Source organism: Porites lutea, chromosome 4, assembly GCF_958299795.1.
Source record: "Porites lutea chromosome 4, jaPorLute2.1, whole genome shotgun sequence".
NCBI classification, from domain to species: Eukaryota; Metazoa; Cnidaria; class Anthozoa; order Scleractinia; family Poritidae; genus Porites; species Porites lutea.
In genome coordinates, this window is record NC_133204.1 from 19,677,212 (window position 1) to 19,697,528 (window position 20,317).

A 20,317-nucleotide genomic window follows, 5' to 3' on the forward strand; every position below is an offset into this window, starting at 1 on the left:
TATAATATAGTAATATCAATAATATAATATTGTACACTGCCAGCCGATCCTGCGAGCCCTCAGACCGTTGGTTTGCGGTATTCAAACTAACGCGATCAAAAATAGACCATTTTTTCAGAGGTTTTTGACGGGTTTTGAGGTCCTAACAATAAACATATTAACTCCTCTGAACCCTGTGACAAAATTGAAAGACACGAACTTCTCTTTCTTATTAATAATTGAGATAATTTAATTCCTTCAATTACAAACTTTGTTTCATTAACACAAGATCTCTCACGAGTTTTTTTGGACGCTATGAAATAGAGGAAAAGAACCCATTAAACAGCAACTTTCCTATTCAATCAACAGCGCTAAGGAAAGTACTGTCCAATTAGTTAAGGGAATTTGAAGCACACCGCCCCACTAAAATGTCCTCATCAACTGACGCCTAAATCAGGGTTACCGATTGGAGAATTTTGTTATAGTAACGACTGTGTAAGAACTTGTCCGCAAACAAACTTTCCCATAGTCTTCCAGGCCTTTATTATCATCAGTTTTTTTTTTGTCTAAGGAAGTAATTACGTCTTGTGATTTCAGCTCGTGCGTGTTCTATCTGAGTATAGCATGTGATTTCTAGACTAAAGTTTAGTTTCTCTCATCGAAGGTGAATCTCTCTGGGACTTGAATTCACAAAGCCTTTCCGAGAGAACTGAACGTGTCTTTGCCCAGTCTTGCTTTAGTCCTTTATAACGAATAAGAACGATTGTCGCGCCGCGCTAGTCACCTGGATAAAACCGTTCCATTCAAATTTTCTAAAAATTGGTCCCAAGATTTTGGTACTGGAAACGGAAATGGTTGAATGAAACGGCAAACTATCGATCAGACCATTCCAACCGAGAAAAAAGGTTCAGCTTCAAATGTGGACCTTTTTCCAAAGTAAGTTAAAGGGGAAGAGCCGGGAGGGGTCGTAGACATAAAAATCATAGACTACCGTTCTATTGGTTTCCTGTCAAAGCAAAGCAATTTCTTCTTTTTCTTTCTCTTTTACAATGTAACCTATTTTAAAATTGGTTGTCATAGCCCGTATGGTTCTTCTGTTCCCTTCTAATCCTCCTCCGCTCAGTGCAATTTTGTGTCTGTGTTATATGCAGTGAAAATGAATTAAATTGAAAATTAAATAAATTAAAAGCAGTCAGCTAGGCCAAAATGTTAAATTTTTATATTATCCTCTCTTCTAATGGACCACCTCGGCCAACCGTGGAAATTTTCGTAAAATGCAAAAACTCCCCTGACTCACTCGCATTCAGTGTCTCTACCGTATATATTGTACAGCATAATATTTCCCACGACAGCCCCTAATGCGCATGGCGAACACAGTTCAAATCAGCACTTACTCCAAATTAGACAGACCTATGGTTAGTTTTGAGAGCTGGTGCAACTCGGCTAATTTTGAGCCCATGCCCGTGGAACTTTGATAAACACACAACAGCATTAACAAGCTTTATTGGCATGACTGACTCTACAGTATAGTAGCACGGCAAAAGATGGGAAACACAAGCCACAGAATTAAATGACAATGATTATTTTTTTGTAAAAACAAGAAATATTCCTAAATAAGATAAATTATGAAAATTACTGATACGGAGATAATAGAGTGTAAAACAGTCGGTTTTGGGCAAACCGCTGCGTAAGATTCCCTTTTCCTCCTGCAACAGGCTTTTCGTTTGACTGCTCGCGAGTTTTGACCTAAGCAAAAACAGGAGCTGTTTTGCAGTCTAAAGGGATTTATTAAAAACTGTATCATTGGGTAATGCAATTCTAGAGCTCTGATTAGCTTAGCCATCATGGCATATAAGCCATTATACCATGCTGCCCAAATGTGGTAACTGTATGCGTCCGCTCAAAATTAAAAACAAGCTGAAAATCGGTTGTTTTTACAAATAAAGTCGGAAAGAATTCCCAATATTTTGTAGGCGTTTTTAATAAAACAATAAGTCCACTCGCGCTTGTTGGATATGAGATGATTACAGCCAACTCGGCGCTACGCGCCTCGTTGGCTCCCTACCATCTTATATCCAACGCTCACTTGTAGAATAATTGTGAAATAGACGATTGCAACTCTCGAAGAGGCTATTTAGGAAAATTAGAACATAAGGATTGAACTGATAACATCAAAGCGCTCCAAATTAAAAAAGCTGATGTTTCGAAGGCTGAGTAGCTTCCAGCCTATCTTAGCATCAACTTAGCCTCGCTCAAGCTTTTTACTCTTCCACTTAATATTGAAAACAACAGATAGACATTATGTACACTGGTAATAAGGAAACAAAAAAAAGGTGTAATGATAACAATCATGCATGACAATTACGAAGAGTGCTGAGAAATGGAGCAAAGTAAACTTCTTATTGACAACTATCAAAATATACCACTGAAAGTTAATAAGTTTAGTTTATAAATTACATACGGATAGCTCTATTGGGCAGTTTACTAGAAAAAAATCTACAATCTGCAAGGATCTAGCCACAATTTGTGGCTCACATTGAACTAAAAGACACGTTTTACGTCCTCAATGAGACCTTCTGACCTAAATGGTTGCATTTTATTTAATATGAAAGCGGGCATTGGATGATGAATAGCTTCTTGGGGCACAAAGTAGTCAGTGAATGTCCACACTCTTCGTTTTGCTGACTGGCGAGGTGCCTGACCAGACATCTGCTCTTTCCGACTCTTCTTCCTCTGACCCTAAATCGTCATCGACGGAGCTCGAGTTATTGTCGCCGATTCAGGGTCTAAAAATTGGTTCGTGTGCCTTGGCTGAAAAACAGAATTTGCAATTGATAAGAACATGATGGGGAAATTGAGACATTGCTAATAATGTCTGTGTTATGCAGCTCTATTAAAGTGAGCGGTTTTTTATGGTAACTTTTCAAATTTATTGGAGGTATTAGCTGTTGCATCTACTCTAATCCAAATTCATCCAAAATTCTTAGTTGTTACTTGTTGCATTTGTTTGAACATTTTAGTGGACGAAAATTTATGTTGCTGGATCCAGTGTGGTTGTCAGGTTTAGATGAGTTCTGGCCCCAGTTGTTCAAATGATGGATAGTGCAATGCACCAGATAAATCACTATCCAGCGGATAACTATCAGGAAAATCAATACCACTATCCAAGGAATGGTGATTCATCCATTGGATAACACTACGCACATTTTGAACAAATAGGGCCTTATCTCGCCTATTGTTAACACCATCTAACAATTACGTTGGTTCGGTGATAACTGAACGACAACTTGCTATTTATGAACTGAGTAAATCGTATATTGACAAAATGACTAAAAGATAGCAGTGAATGATAAGGGACTTAACTGCTTATAAGAGAGAATGAGGAGAGAGAGCGAATTCCCCCCTTGTTGTTAAGTAATACATAATTTTTACCTGGTCCGGTGAAATATTTTTGGCATGGGAGGCTGGGATTTTCAGTTGTTGAATACGCTCCATTATCAGGTCCATCTTTTCTTCAACTGAAACAGAAATTGAAATCATCAATTACTGTATATCGGAATGCTATATTAATGAGTTTTCAAAAAAAAAAAGCGGATACTATGCGTTTGATGACCAATTAATTTTGCTCGCGTTTGTCTGCCTTGCGTGGTTTTGAACAGAGCTATCCTTTCCATCGATACCAGGTTACTCATAGCATCACGAAACTCACCCTTGACTCCTTCTAAATTTTGAGGATCAAAAGTTGTTTGGGGAAGTTGAACTTAAGCTTTCAAAGGTGATTTCCTCTCACGGAGCAAAACAAGATGGCCGCTGGGAAAAAGAGCCCCTGCAGAAACAATTGCTGGTTTGCACGTGACTTGTGGCAGCCATATTGGTGGTCAAGAACAAAAACATTTCTCTCCTCTGGGAACTAATTCTATTTTCATGTAAATTCTTTGAAACAACTTTTACAGTCGACTCCCGATAACTCGAACCTTCAAGGGAAATCGAAAAAAGTTCGAGTTATGGGGAGCTCGAAGGAAATAGTCGGGAGTAAGGTAAAGAACAGTTTTTACTGCAGCAGTGAAAGAAATGTCAAGTGAAAATTAAAAGATACCTCTTGACTGTAAATCAGAACGTAACGTAACAAAACATAGCCTAAATAGAGCATGCGTTTTACTGTTTTGAGAAGTAAAGCTGTTTCACGTTAGATTTGTGACAAACAACATCAGCCTCCACTAATAAACTATACTCCTACAACACGTCAATGGCAAATTCAAAATTCAATGTTTCGGACGCCAGTAGACTGTTTTTTTTTTCACCGACTTTTTAAGGGCTCAAAACATCCTTCAAGTTATCGAGGGTAAAATTATATAGAAATGATCTGATTTGAAACAAAAACTACTTCGAGTTAGCGGGAGGTTCCAGTTATCAAGGGTCCGAGTTACCGAGGGTAAATTACAGTAAATGTATGACGGTGATCCAGGGGAAATCGATTTTGCTTCGAGTTAGCGAGGGTTCGAGTTATCGGGAGTCAACTGTTTGTATTGAACACCAACATGGCCACCATGTCACGAGGCTGCAAACCAAGAATACTTGAAAGAAGTCGATCGAAGACAAACGTTGATGACATTTTCTATAGCTATTTTTTCTGGCCTAAATAAGTCTCAGTGCGTTGTAGGCTCGATTACCAGCCGCTGTTCGGGAAAATGAGCCCGCACTCCTCCCTCTTCGGGGAGGATCAAAGACCGGACCCGGGAGACGGCGGAAATCGAGCCTAAGTGTGTTGGGAATTGCTTAATATAAGCGGCACGCGTTTTGCGGAATTCGACTTCCTCATCGAGGCCTTCGAATTTGCCCCCAAATTTGTGTTATATGAATTTAAAAAAGGTATAGAGGCTTGTGTCCACAAGAGAAAACGAAATGTTCCTGTCCCTGCAAAATGGCCTGTTAGATCAATTTCCAACCTTTAAAGGTGATGTTACACGGGACGATACGCAACAACCATTTTTAGCGCAACACAGCGTTGCAACGTTGGAATAATGTTGCAAGGATTCAAAACAATGTCCCAACAATGTTGCAACGCTCTGTTGTGCCAAAAATCGTCGTTGCGAATTTTCTCGTGTAAAATCACCTTAAAACTCCCCGTGGTGAAAGATACAACTGAAGGAAACGCAAAAATTATAACAGAAAGCAGCAAATCTAACAGTTGGCAGTGTTCTGTGTAAGGTTCAGTTTTCATTTTAAACTATATCCTTAGTTTTAACATGACTATCCCATATCAGAAAGGCAAAATATCTGGAAGCTCACCGTTCTTGTACTCTTATTAGTATTTTGTGGTTCATTAAGACGCTATTTCAGCGGAGCCCCGATTTAACAAAGTGCCAGGAGGCTATGAAAATATATCCCTCAATAACCGATTTACGTTATAATGTTATTTCATTATCTAAGGCCAAGAATGTCGTTCGTTTTCAGGGGTTTCGTTATGAAGCGGTTCGTAATAAACTCGTAATAATACGGGTTTTACTGATTTTTTTTTCACTGAATTTCTTGAACCTTTGTCCATAAACGACGGGCTTTGGGAATAATCTTCACAGGGTACAAACGTCATTGCAATTTGAAAGTTTTTATTTTTTTCAAACCAAAAATGAAGCCAATCGGGATGCCACACATCAGCCGGATAGAAGGTACAACCAGTTGCCAACAAATGTGTGACACTGTACCTTACAACCATAAAGGCGTGTCAATAATCTTTTACTTGTGATTCCCCCTCCAACCCTCCCTTGTCAATTGAATAGAGGGGAAAGAGGCGGTGAGGGTCATATCTCAAAGATATGAGCTGTGTCATGAAATTAAGACAAATTAGGTAATTACAAAATGCTCGTTAAATTAAGAGAAACAAAGATAACCGCTTAAAACCCTAAAGGAAGGTTAAAATAACACAACAGAAACAACAGATTTCACGGATGGGCAAAACTGAAGAATATTGAAATGGATTGAAATTAGGGTTTTTGAAAACTGTTCAGCCTAACAGTTTTTCAAAGATGATCCCTGCTGCTTGCAACTGATTGTGTCATTTACACGTAATTTCTTTGCTTACTCTAAGTTCCATAGTGATTGAGGGCGAGTAATTAGCATAATTAAACAAAATGAACTGGACTGCCGTGACACAGCCCCTTTAAAAAGGCCGGTTTTACTCGTTTTTCAGCTTGTTGTAAGTTGGCAATGGAGCTTCAAAAAGCAAATAGCATTGCAGTTATCAAAATGAGGAAACCAAGCTAGACAAAATGCAAGTTCTTACCAGACAGAGGAAACGATCCACCATATTTCTTTTTATAGCGTTTTGTGAGTACCGGGAACAAGCACTCCTCATAGTATTTCTGGTACATCTTTCGGCGTTGATCTGCCTCCTATAATCGAACGAATGGAAGAGTAATTTTAAAACGGAGAAAACTGAAACTGGATAGCTCACAAGGTTCTGACCTCTTAGTGATATCACGGATGACCCCCACTTCAGGGGGTGGGGGGCACTGAACGGAAGAATAGAATGAGCAGTTAAATTGCTTATTCATTCATCCGTTTATTTTTGTGTTTTTTATCTCTTTAATCACTTATTAATTAATTTTCAATTCAAGTAAGCTGTACAGTTATTTTTATGATTTCCTCTTCGTGACACCCTCATGAGTTAGAAAATTGCTGTCTCCAAATCCAGACCTCTACAGCGTCTCAGAATTTACAAAAAAAGGTATTTTTTACTAAGTTGATGAGAAAAACGCTAAAAGTGGACAAAATAGTGTAAATTGCTAATTTTAAATTAACGTCATGACAGCCAACAAACCAGAGAACATCCAAGACATCACCTTTTTTCTGGTATCTTCCTCTCCTTTTAAACACAAAAGCCTTGCGGGCACAGTGAGGAGATTGAATGGCATAGCAACAGCGTGCATACCCCTGTACTGAGTTTCACACACAGCACGGGCAAATTTCCACTCGACTTCTGCATTATTCTAGAACAAAAACAAGTAATAAAATACTTACAGAGGAAACTCCATGTGCTTCACCACCTCTCGTTAGCGACCACATGCCATAAGCGACCACCAATCCTAAATGCTAAAAGCTTTCAGTGAAAGCCTTACAATTGAAAGCTCTTGTAAAAGACCACCTCTCGTAAGCAACCGCGACCACTTCTCAGTAGCGGATCCAGGGGAAGAACCCGGAGGGCCCCCTCCTCCCCTTATTTTTAGACCAAACTGAGGCCTGAAGGGCCGAAAAAAAAATTTTTGAGACCGGGTCCCTCCCTTATCTCAGGGTCTGGATGACCGGGTCTCTCCCTTATCTCAGGGTCTGGATGACCGGGTCTCTCCCTTATCTCAGGGTCTGGATGACCGGGTCTCTCCCTTATCTCAGGGTCTGGATGACCGGGTCCCTCTCTTATCTCAGGGTCTGGATGACCGGGTCCCTCCCTTATCTGAAGGTCTGGATCCGCCACTGCTTTTTGTTGTTGACCTGAGCGAACACAGAATACAATAGTCTGATCTTTATGTTCGCGGTATATACTATGCGATTTAGAGTATGAGAATAACTTTTAGGAACAACATGGATTTAACTAGATTATAACCTAAAACTTACATGCAATACAAATACATTCTCTCCTAAAAGTAAATGTGACCGGACTTTTCCTCGCAAAAGACCTCCTGCGGATCGACTCTCGTAAGCGACTACTTCCCGTAAGCGACATTTAACACTTTACACATGTTGGGTAGTCGTTCACGGGAGGTTCGACTTATTACTTACTGTCTAAGCCATTTAGAGGTTGTGTTTAAGGGGTTCTTTATATGGAGGGAGGAAGATCCTAGAAGGCAGATCATCCCAGCGCTATATGTTTTCTGTATTCAGTTTACAGGCAAACGGTCGTACTTGTGCCTAGCCGCGCCAGGATCTTCCTACATGTTCCTAGTACTAAGATTTTCCTAGCTGAGAGATCCTCGCACGTGGAAGATCCTAGCACCATGAAAACCATGAGAGCATAATGTTGTATATTATTGTAGAGTGCTAAGCATGAAAAAAAGAATTATGTAGATCCAGTAGCGTGTATGATATAATCAGAGGTATTCGCTGTCTGATAATTTACATCTCATGCTTGTTCTTTTAAGATTGTAGTTCTTAGTCAGTTTTATTGGCTATTCGTAATTCTATTTTCTTGCTAAAATTTCTTTCAAGAGCTGCTAAAGAACGCTTCTCTATGATGCCTTCACCTAAACTTCAACTTCCACTCCGAAGGTGGTGGTGGTGGGAGGGGGTGGGGGGGGGGGGGGTTACTCTGCTCTATTCTATACACCATTTTTGACAGAAACGATACCCCTTTCATGTACCCCCTATTGAGCAAAGTAATGGTACCCCTTCCTCACAAACCATCTTAAGACTTTTCCATCCTTTCTAGCTACTGTAACTGCACTGTATCCTAAATATGAATAAATCACAAAACCAGAACGTTTTCTCGACTTTTTCACAGCCAGACAATGAATCTGTTAGCCCTTTTAGGCCTTTTGACGGATTTTTACAGACCGAATGACAGATTTCCCTACCCTTTCATATACTTCATTTAGTGAAACCCGTACCCACTCATATACCTGAAGCCTGAAAAAGGTACCGATTTGGGGCGGAGCCTCTCAGTAGATAACATTATAGGGGAGTACTCCCCCCCCCCCCCCCCCCCTTGGCTACTACTGAACTCACCGTTATATTGTCGTATGTTTTCGTCAGCAAGGCCACCAGCATATTAACCAGCATGATGACAGACACAATGAGAAAAATACAAAACAGGACTTTTACAAATTGAGTTGTTACTTTAGTCTTCGCTTCCCATTTGTTTAAATCTGTTTTGTCAAGTACAGACCAGATGAGCAGTTCAGATGTATTCACAAAGCTGAAAAAAGGTCGCACAAGGGCGGTTAGTAATGATAATTCCACAACCTTAATTTGTAAACTACTCTAAAATTATAAAGATAAACTCACTAATGGACAAGATGGATATTTAACAACGAAAGAAAACACATATTCATTTTCTAAACTGCGAGAAAACAATAATCTATATGTAGTCTGAAATGTCATCTGTCTCGTCGAGCCACCCCTCAACGGATGGCAAGGCGTGGGCTCTTGCCTTGCCGCCCGTTGGAGGGTGGGGCCAAGAGACGGATGACATTTCAGACTATGGGCTATGTTTTTTCAGCGAAATTTCCCACGACCAAGGATAAACAACACAACATCAGCTTGACGCTCCCGGGGATTTAGTTAGGCCTTACCTTTTCAGTTTTCAGGGACCCGTTAGTTATAAAAAGATGCACATAACCTTATCTTAATGATATTCCACTATTTTTATTCAAGAGATAAGGGCAAACGGCTATGATGTCATCGGCGTTAACGTATTCCCCCGCAAGTTAACTAGATTTCTCCGCAAAAAAGGAACATTCAGTGCGCCCTATACTACTTACAAGAGTATGACGATGAAAAACTCACGTTTTCTATTCGGTAAAGGCACCCGTAAGAGTAAGAGTTTTCGCACAAACAATCTAATTATCAGTTACCTATTCCCTGTTGATACTTAACATAAAATCTTACTGCCAATATAAACGTTGCATGGACTAAAAGACTCACCCCATGGATGTTCCCGGTTTTCCATTATAGTTGTTATGCGGGGAAATATATGACGTCTCTGCATTGTAGCTCTTCATGATAGCCAAAGCAAATCCCAGGATGACGAAAAAAAACTGAGAGAGAATAATCAGCAGGTCTCCCAGCATACGGTATAAGGCCAATTGCAGTGGACCTGCAACTGGATGGAGCTCGAGAATACTGGAGATACGAAGGACCATCAATAAGGTGTTAATGCCGTAAAGGTAATTGCTAATCTCCAACAAACGGTTGTTGTAAGGAACTCCACCACGGGCGATGGTCGTGATTCGAAGGATAACAACTAAGATGTAAATGATTTCAATGATGACGTCTAAATAGTTCCACATGTCCCTGTTAAGAGAATAGAGACCTATAGATTCGAGGACAAGATTAAACTTAAAAGTTTTTTTCGCGTATTCCCAAAAAATATACACCCTAGAAAGCTTCACTGCACATTTTTCACCTAAAAATTAGCACAGTTATTTCTAATGGAGGAAGTTAAACCCTCTCCCGATCGCGAAATATTAAAACTTCTAAACTTTGATAACTTGTTTCCACCAATACGACATTCTCGCTACTAAAACTCGTAGAATAATGGCGACGGCTATCGCATTTCCCGGCAAAATGGCTGTGATTCACTACTTAGTATAGAGAAAATTTCGTTTTCTTACTCGTTCTCGTCTTAAAATCTAAAGGTCTCTAATGCAATGAAAACCATACCAAGGGCATAAGTACACACTTCAAAACAAAGTGCATTGGATAAAAATTGTGAAGAAAGACTAACAGAGTATTCAAGACGGGGGCCAAGAACAAGGATGTCGGCGCTTCTACGCAGGCGTTACTAACAAGAAGTAGATTACGTCTGCGACGAAGGCTATTCCCAGTGGCGGATCTAGGGGAGGGACCCGCCCCCCCCTTATTTTTAGACCAAACTGAGGCCCGAGGTGCCGGAAAAAAATTTTGGAGACTGGCCCCCCTTATCTCAGGGTCTGGATGACCGCCCTCCCTCCCCTTACCTAAGGGACTGGATCCGGCACTGTTTCCAATCCATCATTAACTGCAGTTTTAATTTTTTAACATACAGTAGAACCCCGGTAACTCGAACTCTGAAGGTAAACAAAAACGTTATTGGGGTTAAATTTAAGTGACATTGTGATCAAGAGAAAGAAAATTGGATCAATTTTGGTTTCTGGGAAACTGCCCACCCTCCCCTAACCCATCATTTTGTCCAACGTGAGAATTACAGTGTTAATGTTAGCTTAGGGGAGGGGTAGGTTGGCAGTTTCTTAGAAACCTGAATTTATCCAGGAAATTTAGTTTGAGTTAGCGGGGAATTAGAGTTATCTGAGTTCGAGTTATCGAGTTTCTACTGTATGTCTTACAATTTTCTCAGCCAAAGCGTTGTATAGAGAAACGATGGCCCCGCTAGGAGGGTAATCCCACTATCGAAAAAGGCCGAACCAAGTGTTTGTTTCTTGCCTAAACGGTTCGCGAAGTTTTGTAAGGAAATGTAGAAAAAGTTGGGTCACCCAAGGTAGCTTGGGTAGGCGAGTGAATTTTCTCCCCAGGACATTTAAACTTGGCCTTACTTGAAGTATTTCACAGGTGCTTTTTTGTACTGTTGGTATTCATTGAGTGCCATACTACAGAAGTAGACAAAAATCAAGTACTCCTCCACAGTTGGTTGAACCGAAGACAGCGAGCTGCACACAATGCAGTGAAGTACAATAAAAACCCAATGGCTGAATTTTTCCTTTAAAAACAAGACGGACGGGGATGAGCAGTAACAGTAATATTGGTCTGCAAAAAAAAAAAACTTTTCAGGAGACAGTTTAAAAGCAGTCGACTGAGCAACATAATTCATCGCAAATCTCGTTCTGCCGCAAAATGATTGCAAATTTTATTCTTAATTCTTAAATGCAAAAAAGGCGCACGAGAGCCAAAGGCCCAAACGGCCGGAGCTTATCCCGGTTTCCTTAGCATGAAGCATGCCTAGGAGTATTGCTACTCCCCCCCGCATTACAACGCCGGTACCCATTTATACACCTGGATGAAGAAAGACAAAGTGGAGTAAAGTTTCTTGCCTAAGGAAACAACGCGACGGGGCGAGGCTTGAGCCCTTGGCCTCCGGATCCGGAGTTCGAGGTGTTAGTCGCCCGACCACACACGCCTCCACAGGCATACGATAGGGATAATTGTTATGCAGAACAATTTTTCCCTCATATTTGACTGATAGGATCTCTTATCAGCCACTCAGTTCAATTGGCTAACTGCAGGCTGCCAGCGTCTCTTGCTCAGTTGTTTGGATACGTTTATGCCGCCTTGAGCATGCCTGGCAAATATTTTACGTAAATACCGGGAAAAAATTAATACCCACGAAATTCCCCAGTGATTTTGTAATACGTCTGCTTAAGGGCACAACAGAAGTCGTCTCGACACATACAAAATCCTCCACGACTCCAGAATTCCCCGGTGGAACTCCTGAATTCCTACAACATAGTCTTTGCCTCAGTATTCTGGCCTTTTTTAATCTTCTTAGACACTAAAACGGAACATATAATAGCATCAAAATAACTAATGATACATCTACTGTGTAGTTGAAGTGTCAAAACCAACATATTTGGTCCTAGATGATTATAACGTTATGCAGCCCAACCCCCAGAAACGTTGCGCCAATAAGGAACTTATAGCGGAGCTCCACCCGCGCGCGAAGCGCGCGCGTGGACGGAGCCCCATAGCTAAGGAAATGTGGTAATCTACCCATCCGAGAAAATTTGGTAATCACGTGACCGTACGCCCGACCGTCCGTCCGCACCACAGGGAAACCAATGTTTACTCTCACACTTTCTAGCTAGTCTGGGAGCCCAATAGAAAACTAATTGCACATCAATGTTGTGATCAATTGACAGCTGTCAAAACAGGATATCCGCTGACCAGCATCACCTGACCGTAGCGCGGGCTCAAGTGTCGACCCATCGAGGTCAAGTACTTTTTTGAAGTTATCCGCTGACAAATTACCAGTTTCAAATGATCGCAGGCTCAAGTCTATTTTTTCCAATGATTCATATGAAATATGTTGTGTTTATGTCACTATATCCCCGCACTGTCAAGATTTTGATTTCAAACTGACCTCGGACGCGAAAATTTAGCCACTTTTTTAAAAATAAAGGCGGGGAAGACCTATCTTACCATGGTCACGCGTTGGTCACGCTCTACGTCCAATTTTTGTACTCTGATTTGTCAAAATTTGACAGGTGAGTTCATGCGGAAAATTTATGCAGCATCTTGAAAGTTGTTTATTTTTTCAGCTAAAGCTGACAGAGTTTTGTGTCAACTTGTGATGTTTTTAACTGTCTTTTTCCACTGGATGTACAAAATGAAATACAGCTACTATCAAGAGTCTTCTGTTATCCATGGCTGGTTTGTTTATTGGGTTTTTGGTTGAGAAATGCGTCGCTTGTCAAAATTGGGTAATCCGATTTCGGATGGCATCGTTTTCGTCTTTCACCTTGCTCAATGCGTAACAGGGTTTAAAAGTCTCAAGCAACTATGGCCTTCCTTGATATCTTTCAGGAACTGAATCTCGAATGGTAAGCCTGAGTAATTATTGTATTTGATGTTTGTTTTTGTTATATCTAATTTCATGAAGTCGAGCACAGTTTATGCGGCAAGTTTTTGCACGTTTGTTAAGATTTGAGTCAATGATCTGATCTAGTATCAGGTTTGATATAAGCTTACAGAACTTTAAAAGGCCTTCAGATATATTTTCTCACGGCAAATAGAAAAAAAACGTTCCGAAGAATATTTAGTTATAAATTTGGTTGTAGAAAGAAAACTTTGAGTGATTTTCTTGCTTCGAGGAGTTCATCTTTGAAAAAAAAAAAAAACACCGGGAGGCCGGCTGAAAGTAAAACAAAATAAACTTAAGCTTAAGCTCTAAGCTTAAAGACTCAGGATTTTTAGAGACACTTTAATACTTGTCTTCGTGAATGAAAATTGTTGTCTCTGTAAATGTTTTACCGAATTATATTTCTTTTATTGATTGTTAGTAGTCTCCCTTGCAATTTTAATCGCTTATCCGTGGTGTTTGTTTTCATTGTTCATGAACATCGCTTGCAGGAGTACTTAGAAATGTCGCGCGTATCAAACGCTTTATAAGATTACACATCGTTATAACTGGAACCATTAAATAACAAAAAATAATGATAATAAATTCGTTATTATGTTGAAGCGTATCTCCATTAAAGTTCATTCAAACACTCGACCACACTGACAGCTCGCACTAAAAATTAGAACCGGCTGGTCGTATGGGTGATTTTGGAAATTTTTTGAACGGTTTCGCTAAAAGCCAACGATTGATCGTCCTGAACATTGAAAAATTGTGAAATGCCGTATTCTGTCCGAGGTCTGTATGATAAAAAGTACTGTTTCACCTCAGATGTGATGTATAAAAAGTGTAAAAGGTTGGTTTACACACCCTCAGATTTGTTGGCAAGAATTTGTAAAGTAAACCTGTCGAACGCAAAAAAATGCGGCCTGATTTGTTTTCCAAGAATTTGTTTTCGAGGCCTAATCTACTGTGATCAAGAGCCATTATGGCTCTTGAATGTGATAGAAGATGTTTGCTATTTTTTGGGGGTACATACATGTATATCAACTCGATGTAAGATGTTTCACTCTAAAATAACTTATCCTTTCCCTCAAAAGTCACATGAATGTGCCCTTAAGTTAACTGATTTGTGGATTACAAGTTTATTGTTTGATTTAAAATATAATTTATTAATGGGAGCTTCGCTTTTAGCCCTGGCTAAATCTATATATTTTACACTTATGTTACTCGAAATACAATAGTTTTCAGTACTAATATCACGTTAAGTGTCTCAACACTATCGTAGGTATATAGGAACTATTACGTCGTTTGCGTCGTATCAACCTCCCTCCTCCCCCCACCCCTATTACCCATTTCCATGAATGGCTCCCTGGCTTGCGTTGTCTGCCAATGTTAAAGTAGCTATGTTACGAGGTTAGTGCTGTCGTATGTTAATTCTTTATTGAAGTCATAACGTGGTGCCTTTTAATACCATACATAAAAATGCTCCTGTAGAGTTAGGAAGAAGATAGCAGACAAATTTCATCAGTGAGCACAAACCAGAATATTTTTGGGGTGATTTTGGCAGGCATAGCACTAAAAATTGAAAACGTTGGCCCAATTTTTCCAAAATTCATGTCCATCCTTGCCATCTGTAGCAATAGACGACAGGAAACAGTTTCAGTGCGTAAATATAATCTAAACCGGTCAGTTATTTTTAGTATTCAACTGAAGGGAAGACACGTTTTAGCTTTTGAAAAAGATAGAAAATAACAAGTTTCACCAGGAAGCACTGAACATGATATTTTTTTGGAGATGTTCGCAGGCATAGCATCAAAAACTGAAAACGTATGCCCAACTTTTTCAAGTCATTTCAATCCATGTCCATCCTCGCCATCCCTGTCGAAAGACGGCAGGAAACACTTTCAATGCCAAAATATAGTCTTACATAACAAAGTTTGGAATTCGATTGATGCGAAGACACAAAATACAGTGATATGCGCTTTCTTCTTATTTATCCCGAAATCCTTCTGTACGATGTCTGAAATGATTCTCAATTGTGTAACAACGGCGTTGTAGCTTCTTTGTGACTTAAACGACGGATTTGACAGTTGTTTTGTAATTGCTTTAAAGCACCTTACAGAAACTAGGGGTGGATGTAGCTAGAAAAGGAGTTTTTCTTGATTCCTGAATGTTGAATGTTCGAGAAATCGAATGTAAATTAGAAGCAGAATTAGTACAAATATCGGGAGTTTCGAAAAATCGGGATTCCGTCGTATATGGAGAAAATAACGTTTTACCTTCTTCTGGTCTCTGTAAAACGCCAACCCTACAAACGCAACAAGCAATGGCGTCAAAGCCGCGTCAATGATAACCACAAGCCAAAGAAGCAGGGTCCAACGCCTTAAAACTTCTGGCAATCCTTGTGTCCATCTTATTTGAAGCCTTTTGTACAATAATGGGTGCGAAACGAACTGCAGATCAAAGGAATACAGAACTCCAGTCACAAGAAGATGACTGTAAGTGCTATTACACTCCTAGTTAAAAAATAGTTTCTTGCTGAGTCTGCACTTCGAAGTAGCAATTAACGTAATCGGAAACGAGCATGAATTAGCCTGGTTAGCTCAGTTGGGAGAGCGCCGGACTGCTGAGCGGAAGGTCGCAGGTTCAAACCCGGCAGGACCAACACTCAGGGTCTTTAAATCACTGACGAGAAAGTGCTGCCTTTGCAATGACATCTGCAAACGGTTAGACTTGCTAATCTTCTCGGATACGGACGAAAAATGGTACGTCCCGTCTCACAGCACTTCCACTTATCTGGTTCTTGTGGCACGTAAAAGAACCCACACCACAGCTCGAAAAGAGTAGGAGAAGTAGACCCCGGTGGTGAGGCCAACCTCTCCTGGGCTGGGCGTATTATCTGTAAGGACACATTTAAATTGGAGCCCCGATTTGCTGTGTGTCCAGCGCCATATATATGGTGGAAGTGATCAAATACAATTGAAAGCCTCCATTCTCCGTGAGTTCTTTGCCAATTGTGACAAAAAATTACAAGGCTCTGCCCATGATAGCAAACTCTCGATATCATTTGCTGGAAAGCAGTCCTTTGCAGAACAGATGCAATTTAAGTACTGATTATTGCTAGATGTAGGGAGATTAGACGTTTAGCTAAGACTTCGTTATCTTAGATAAAGTTTCTTTCCTTGATTTGTAAGCTCCGAAGAAAAAGTTAACACGGTCATGTCAAGTTAATAAGCCATTTCCAAGTTCCAAAAACCCTCATTTTCAGAATGAGGCTAAGTGCAAAACCTTTTTTTTTTATAATGAATTTAAAATCGATTATAATATCATTTTTGACATTAATGGCTTTGCACTATGCTTCGCTTTGAAACGGAGGCTTTAGGTAGCTCGGAAATGGCCTATTTGCGTGAAAGGTGAAGCTAAGCTTGGCTTCTAATCGGAAATTTGCCCGCACATTTAAGGAGGAATTGCCATGAGGAGTTCCACATTGTTTGGTCACTTTTGAGCTGAAATGTCTGAAATTGTAACTAAACATTCTAAGTCATCTTTTCTCATTCTAGGGCCTACTAATAACTCTGAAAGATATCAAGTGATTCTATCGAAGTGAAAACAAGGCATGATAGGTCTTTGGTTTTTTTTTTCAATAAAACTGGACTTTAATTATAACTTAAAAAGTTGCGATCCATTTCCATTCGGGAAAATGAAAACCCAAGACATACACTTGTAGTTGAGGTATTATAATAGCAGAGTGACTAAAATCGTGACATAGCTCCTTTAAAAAGGACAGGAAATGATTTTTGAATTGAGGAAGTTCCTTACCTTCTTTTGCGAGAATTTGATTGCATCATCGGTCATAGGACTCAGCAATGAAGCATAACGATCTGCTTCGTCAGGTTCATCACGAATAACCAGCTCCTCGTTGGCAGATATTTGATCGATTAATTGCACAGCAAAATCTTCAGTCTGGTCTGCAAGCTTGTTGAGTAATGTCGTGTTCTCCGTGTAACCCTCAGCAAGGCGCCGAAGTGCGCAGTTAACCTTCAACAACAAGTTATCAAGTGTACATTATCAAGTACTTTATTGTTCAACATCAACTTCTCTGATATTGCTTTTACTCGATATGAGTCTTTGAAATCACTAGACGTACTTAAGTGTGTGCGTTACCTTGGAGGGTTAGGTTGGGGCTGTTAGATCTTCCAAGAATCGATAACTTGGGCATGAGAAAGCAAACAACGACTTCTACTTCCACTACCTATCAAATGCACAAAACCTTCTAATTTGCTCATACCGTTATTCTCTATCAAACTCACCCTATCTAGAAAAATTCTACGTTTTTGGAACCTCTCTACAGGTCTTCTTTCACCACAACATCCTTCGTGATAGCCTCCCCGCAGACGTCCTTTGGGGTTCGTTTGTCACGCATTCAAACGAACCCCAAATGACGTCTGCGGGGAGGCTACCTTCGTGACAGAAAAGCATAAACGACAACGCTTTGTGGCAACTGCTTCTTAGGGCGCTTTCCAAAAGTCAAAACTGCACGACCGGAACATGGCGGGCCGGTCATTTCTTGACAATGAAATAAGCTACTTTTTCCAAGAGTTTTTGCTGAAAAACTATCTCGGTTAGGTTTGATAAATGGAAAGCGCCCTTAGACTATTCCATACATGGCGCGACACAATTCAGCTTGGGGTCACGATGAATGACTCGGTAGATCAGGAGGAAGAAGACCTTGAAAGAGAGGGGTCAATAATTTTTCTACGTCTATACAGACGTTCAGGCACAGAAGAAGGATTAACATGGAATTCCGGTATAATAAAAAGATGTCGAATATAGTCTTTTCCAAACTTTTTGAAGAACATGATGACATAAGAATGACAAGAACTCTCTGAGTCGACCGAAAACGATAGATTGGCTTTGGCGGAGTTAATGACAGCGATTTCTCATTCGTTGTGTACCTGAAAAGCCATGTTTATGGGGTCTCGGCAGGAACACAAGTTATCAGCAGTGACCATATTGATAATATCATCCACATTTCGCTGCTTTTGCTGTGGGTCGTGTGATTCTTCTATAAGCTCCTTTAGATTAGTTTCCACCTCTAACAATGACAAAGAAAACTGCATTGTAATATGGACTTACAGACCTCAGTTTTTCGTCCGATTTAAAAATCCGAGTGGATCTTTCCGAACAATAGAAGAGTATAATTATGAAACTAAAAGAGTGAAAAAATCTCTGGCGAAGTCTGAGTAGATCTTCCAGAACAACAACGTGACAGCGTACCTTCCCTGGAAGATCTTCAAGAGCTACATGAACGAGCCTACACATACCAATCCAAACCGACAGGGAATACATATCCAGCAAGCCTGACATAGTTATCAGGGACATGAACGACAGTGATGCTCATGGACTTGGCCATTTCAGTGGAACGTAACACTTCGGTAGAAGTGGCTGAGAAACTATCCAAACACAAAGATCGGCGGAGACTGAGTACAAAGACAGAAACTCACCAGTAGTGATTGGAGCCCTAGGTCTTATAAATGCTAGAATAAAAACTGCGTAATAACTGTGAAGTCAGAAGATTGCTTTTCATGAAACAGCTCACATACTGCTTATAGTTGTCGATAAACTGAACCCTTCCCTCTAGGCCCCGTCTATGTGGAAAAGGTTGTCCCGGCGAAGAGGCGCACCCTCCCAACCAAGTCAACTTAAGCCAGAATTTATGAGGAAAAATGTGAGCTCTCCGCCCGAGCCAACAGCGCTAGCACGCATACTCTGATTCTCTGACCTTGACCGAGTTGACCCGGCTGGGCGAGCCAAAGTGTTTACATGAAGAAAATTGGCTCAGCAAGGAGGTTCACCCTTCTAGCCGAGCCAGTTTTTTGTTTCTCGTGTAAACGGTTCAGAACGTTTTTTTAGGGAAATGTGGGAAAAGTCGGCTCGTCCAGGGTAGCTCGGGTAGGGGAGTGGCCATTTTACCCGGGACAAGTTTTGTCCACATTAATGTGGCTTTAGTGCCCTTGGTCTGCTGGTAAATGTATTTACATTCGGCGGAGCTAAACGTAGTGGCAGTGACAGCGAATGTAAATACTTTCCTATTGGTATGAACACACGTGAGCCGCTATGGCGTTAATTGGCTCTATTGTTGTTAGGTATATAAGGTTTTGACAGTTGTAGTGTATTCATCTCAGCTCTCGAAGTATCAACTTTTATTTTTATATCTTACTTTATTCATCTATCAATTGATTTTTTACCTTCAACCCCCAGAGGTTGTGCGACCGCATCAGTTGGGGTTCACAATTTTTTCCCACTGGGTTTTTGGGTTTTCGTATCAGAAGGCGCACGTGAATAGTTTAGCCTGAGTGACTTTATTTAGGAATATTTGTATACCATTCTTTAGTTATGATGATGAACTTTGTATGTTATTTGGACGGCAAAAACACTCAGGCTCACAGTTCGAGCTGCACACCCATTCCCATCTCTTAGTTGTGAATATAAATTGGAAAACACGCTGCTACAGGACGCTCATTATTATGCGTACGGTAACTTTCTATAACGATATAATGATAGAGAATCCCGCTCCTTTCCTTTTTCCTTACTTTTTTACTAGAAATCATCCATTCTGGAGCGTCTTTAATTATGAAACTTACCATTTTCGGGGATGTCCGCTTCTTTGGTGTCAATGTTTTCATCACCCGATTCTTCACCTGATGCGCAAGAAATGCCACAGAACACTTACTGTCGATAACTTAAGAAATTTGTGCGACATTCTTTGGCGGAAAAAACGTTAATGAACCCATACATTTTTTGTTATAATTTCAGATTAAAAACAAAATTTCTCCTGGCTATTTGCTATATCACGCAGGCTCAAATTTTCAGTTATTACTAATGTTGCTATGCTCTTTCAATATTCAAAAACGTTAATTTAATAGAACGATCAGAAAATGATAAGCTAATATGTCATTGAAGCCAATAATGTAAACAAATATTCGTCTAGTTATATAATTCAGTCATAGCAAGAGAGGATAAAGGTGCTCCTCTCTTCAGGGGCACCCAACGACTGCTTTCTTTAAAATATCTGTT

General features: G+C 40.2%; 1 protein-coding gene across 1 annotated transcript; it reads right to left on the reverse strand.

Annotated features, from left to right (window-relative positions):
- Nucleotides 1-1,466: 1,466 nt before the first annotated feature.
- On the reverse strand, nt 1,467-19,928 carry LOC140932795 (short transient receptor potential channel 5-like). Its single transcript, XM_073382306.1, has 12 exons — nt 19,885-19,928; nt 18,196-18,335; nt 17,060-17,278; nt 15,520-15,693; nt 12,004-12,172; nt 11,220-11,430; nt 9,613-9,981; nt 8,695-8,884; nt 6,819-6,965; nt 6,260-6,368; nt 3,412-3,497; nt 1,467-2,790 (listed from the first exon to the last, which is right to left on the reverse strand). The coding sequence occupies exons 2-12, from the start codon at nt 18,250-18,252 to the stop codon at nt 2,719-2,721; spliced, it is 1,803 nt and encodes a 600-aa protein (XP_073238407.1). The 5' UTR covers nt 18,253-18,335; nt 19,885-19,928; the 3' UTR covers nt 1,467-2,718.
- Nucleotides 19,929-20,317: the final 389 nt, after the last annotated feature.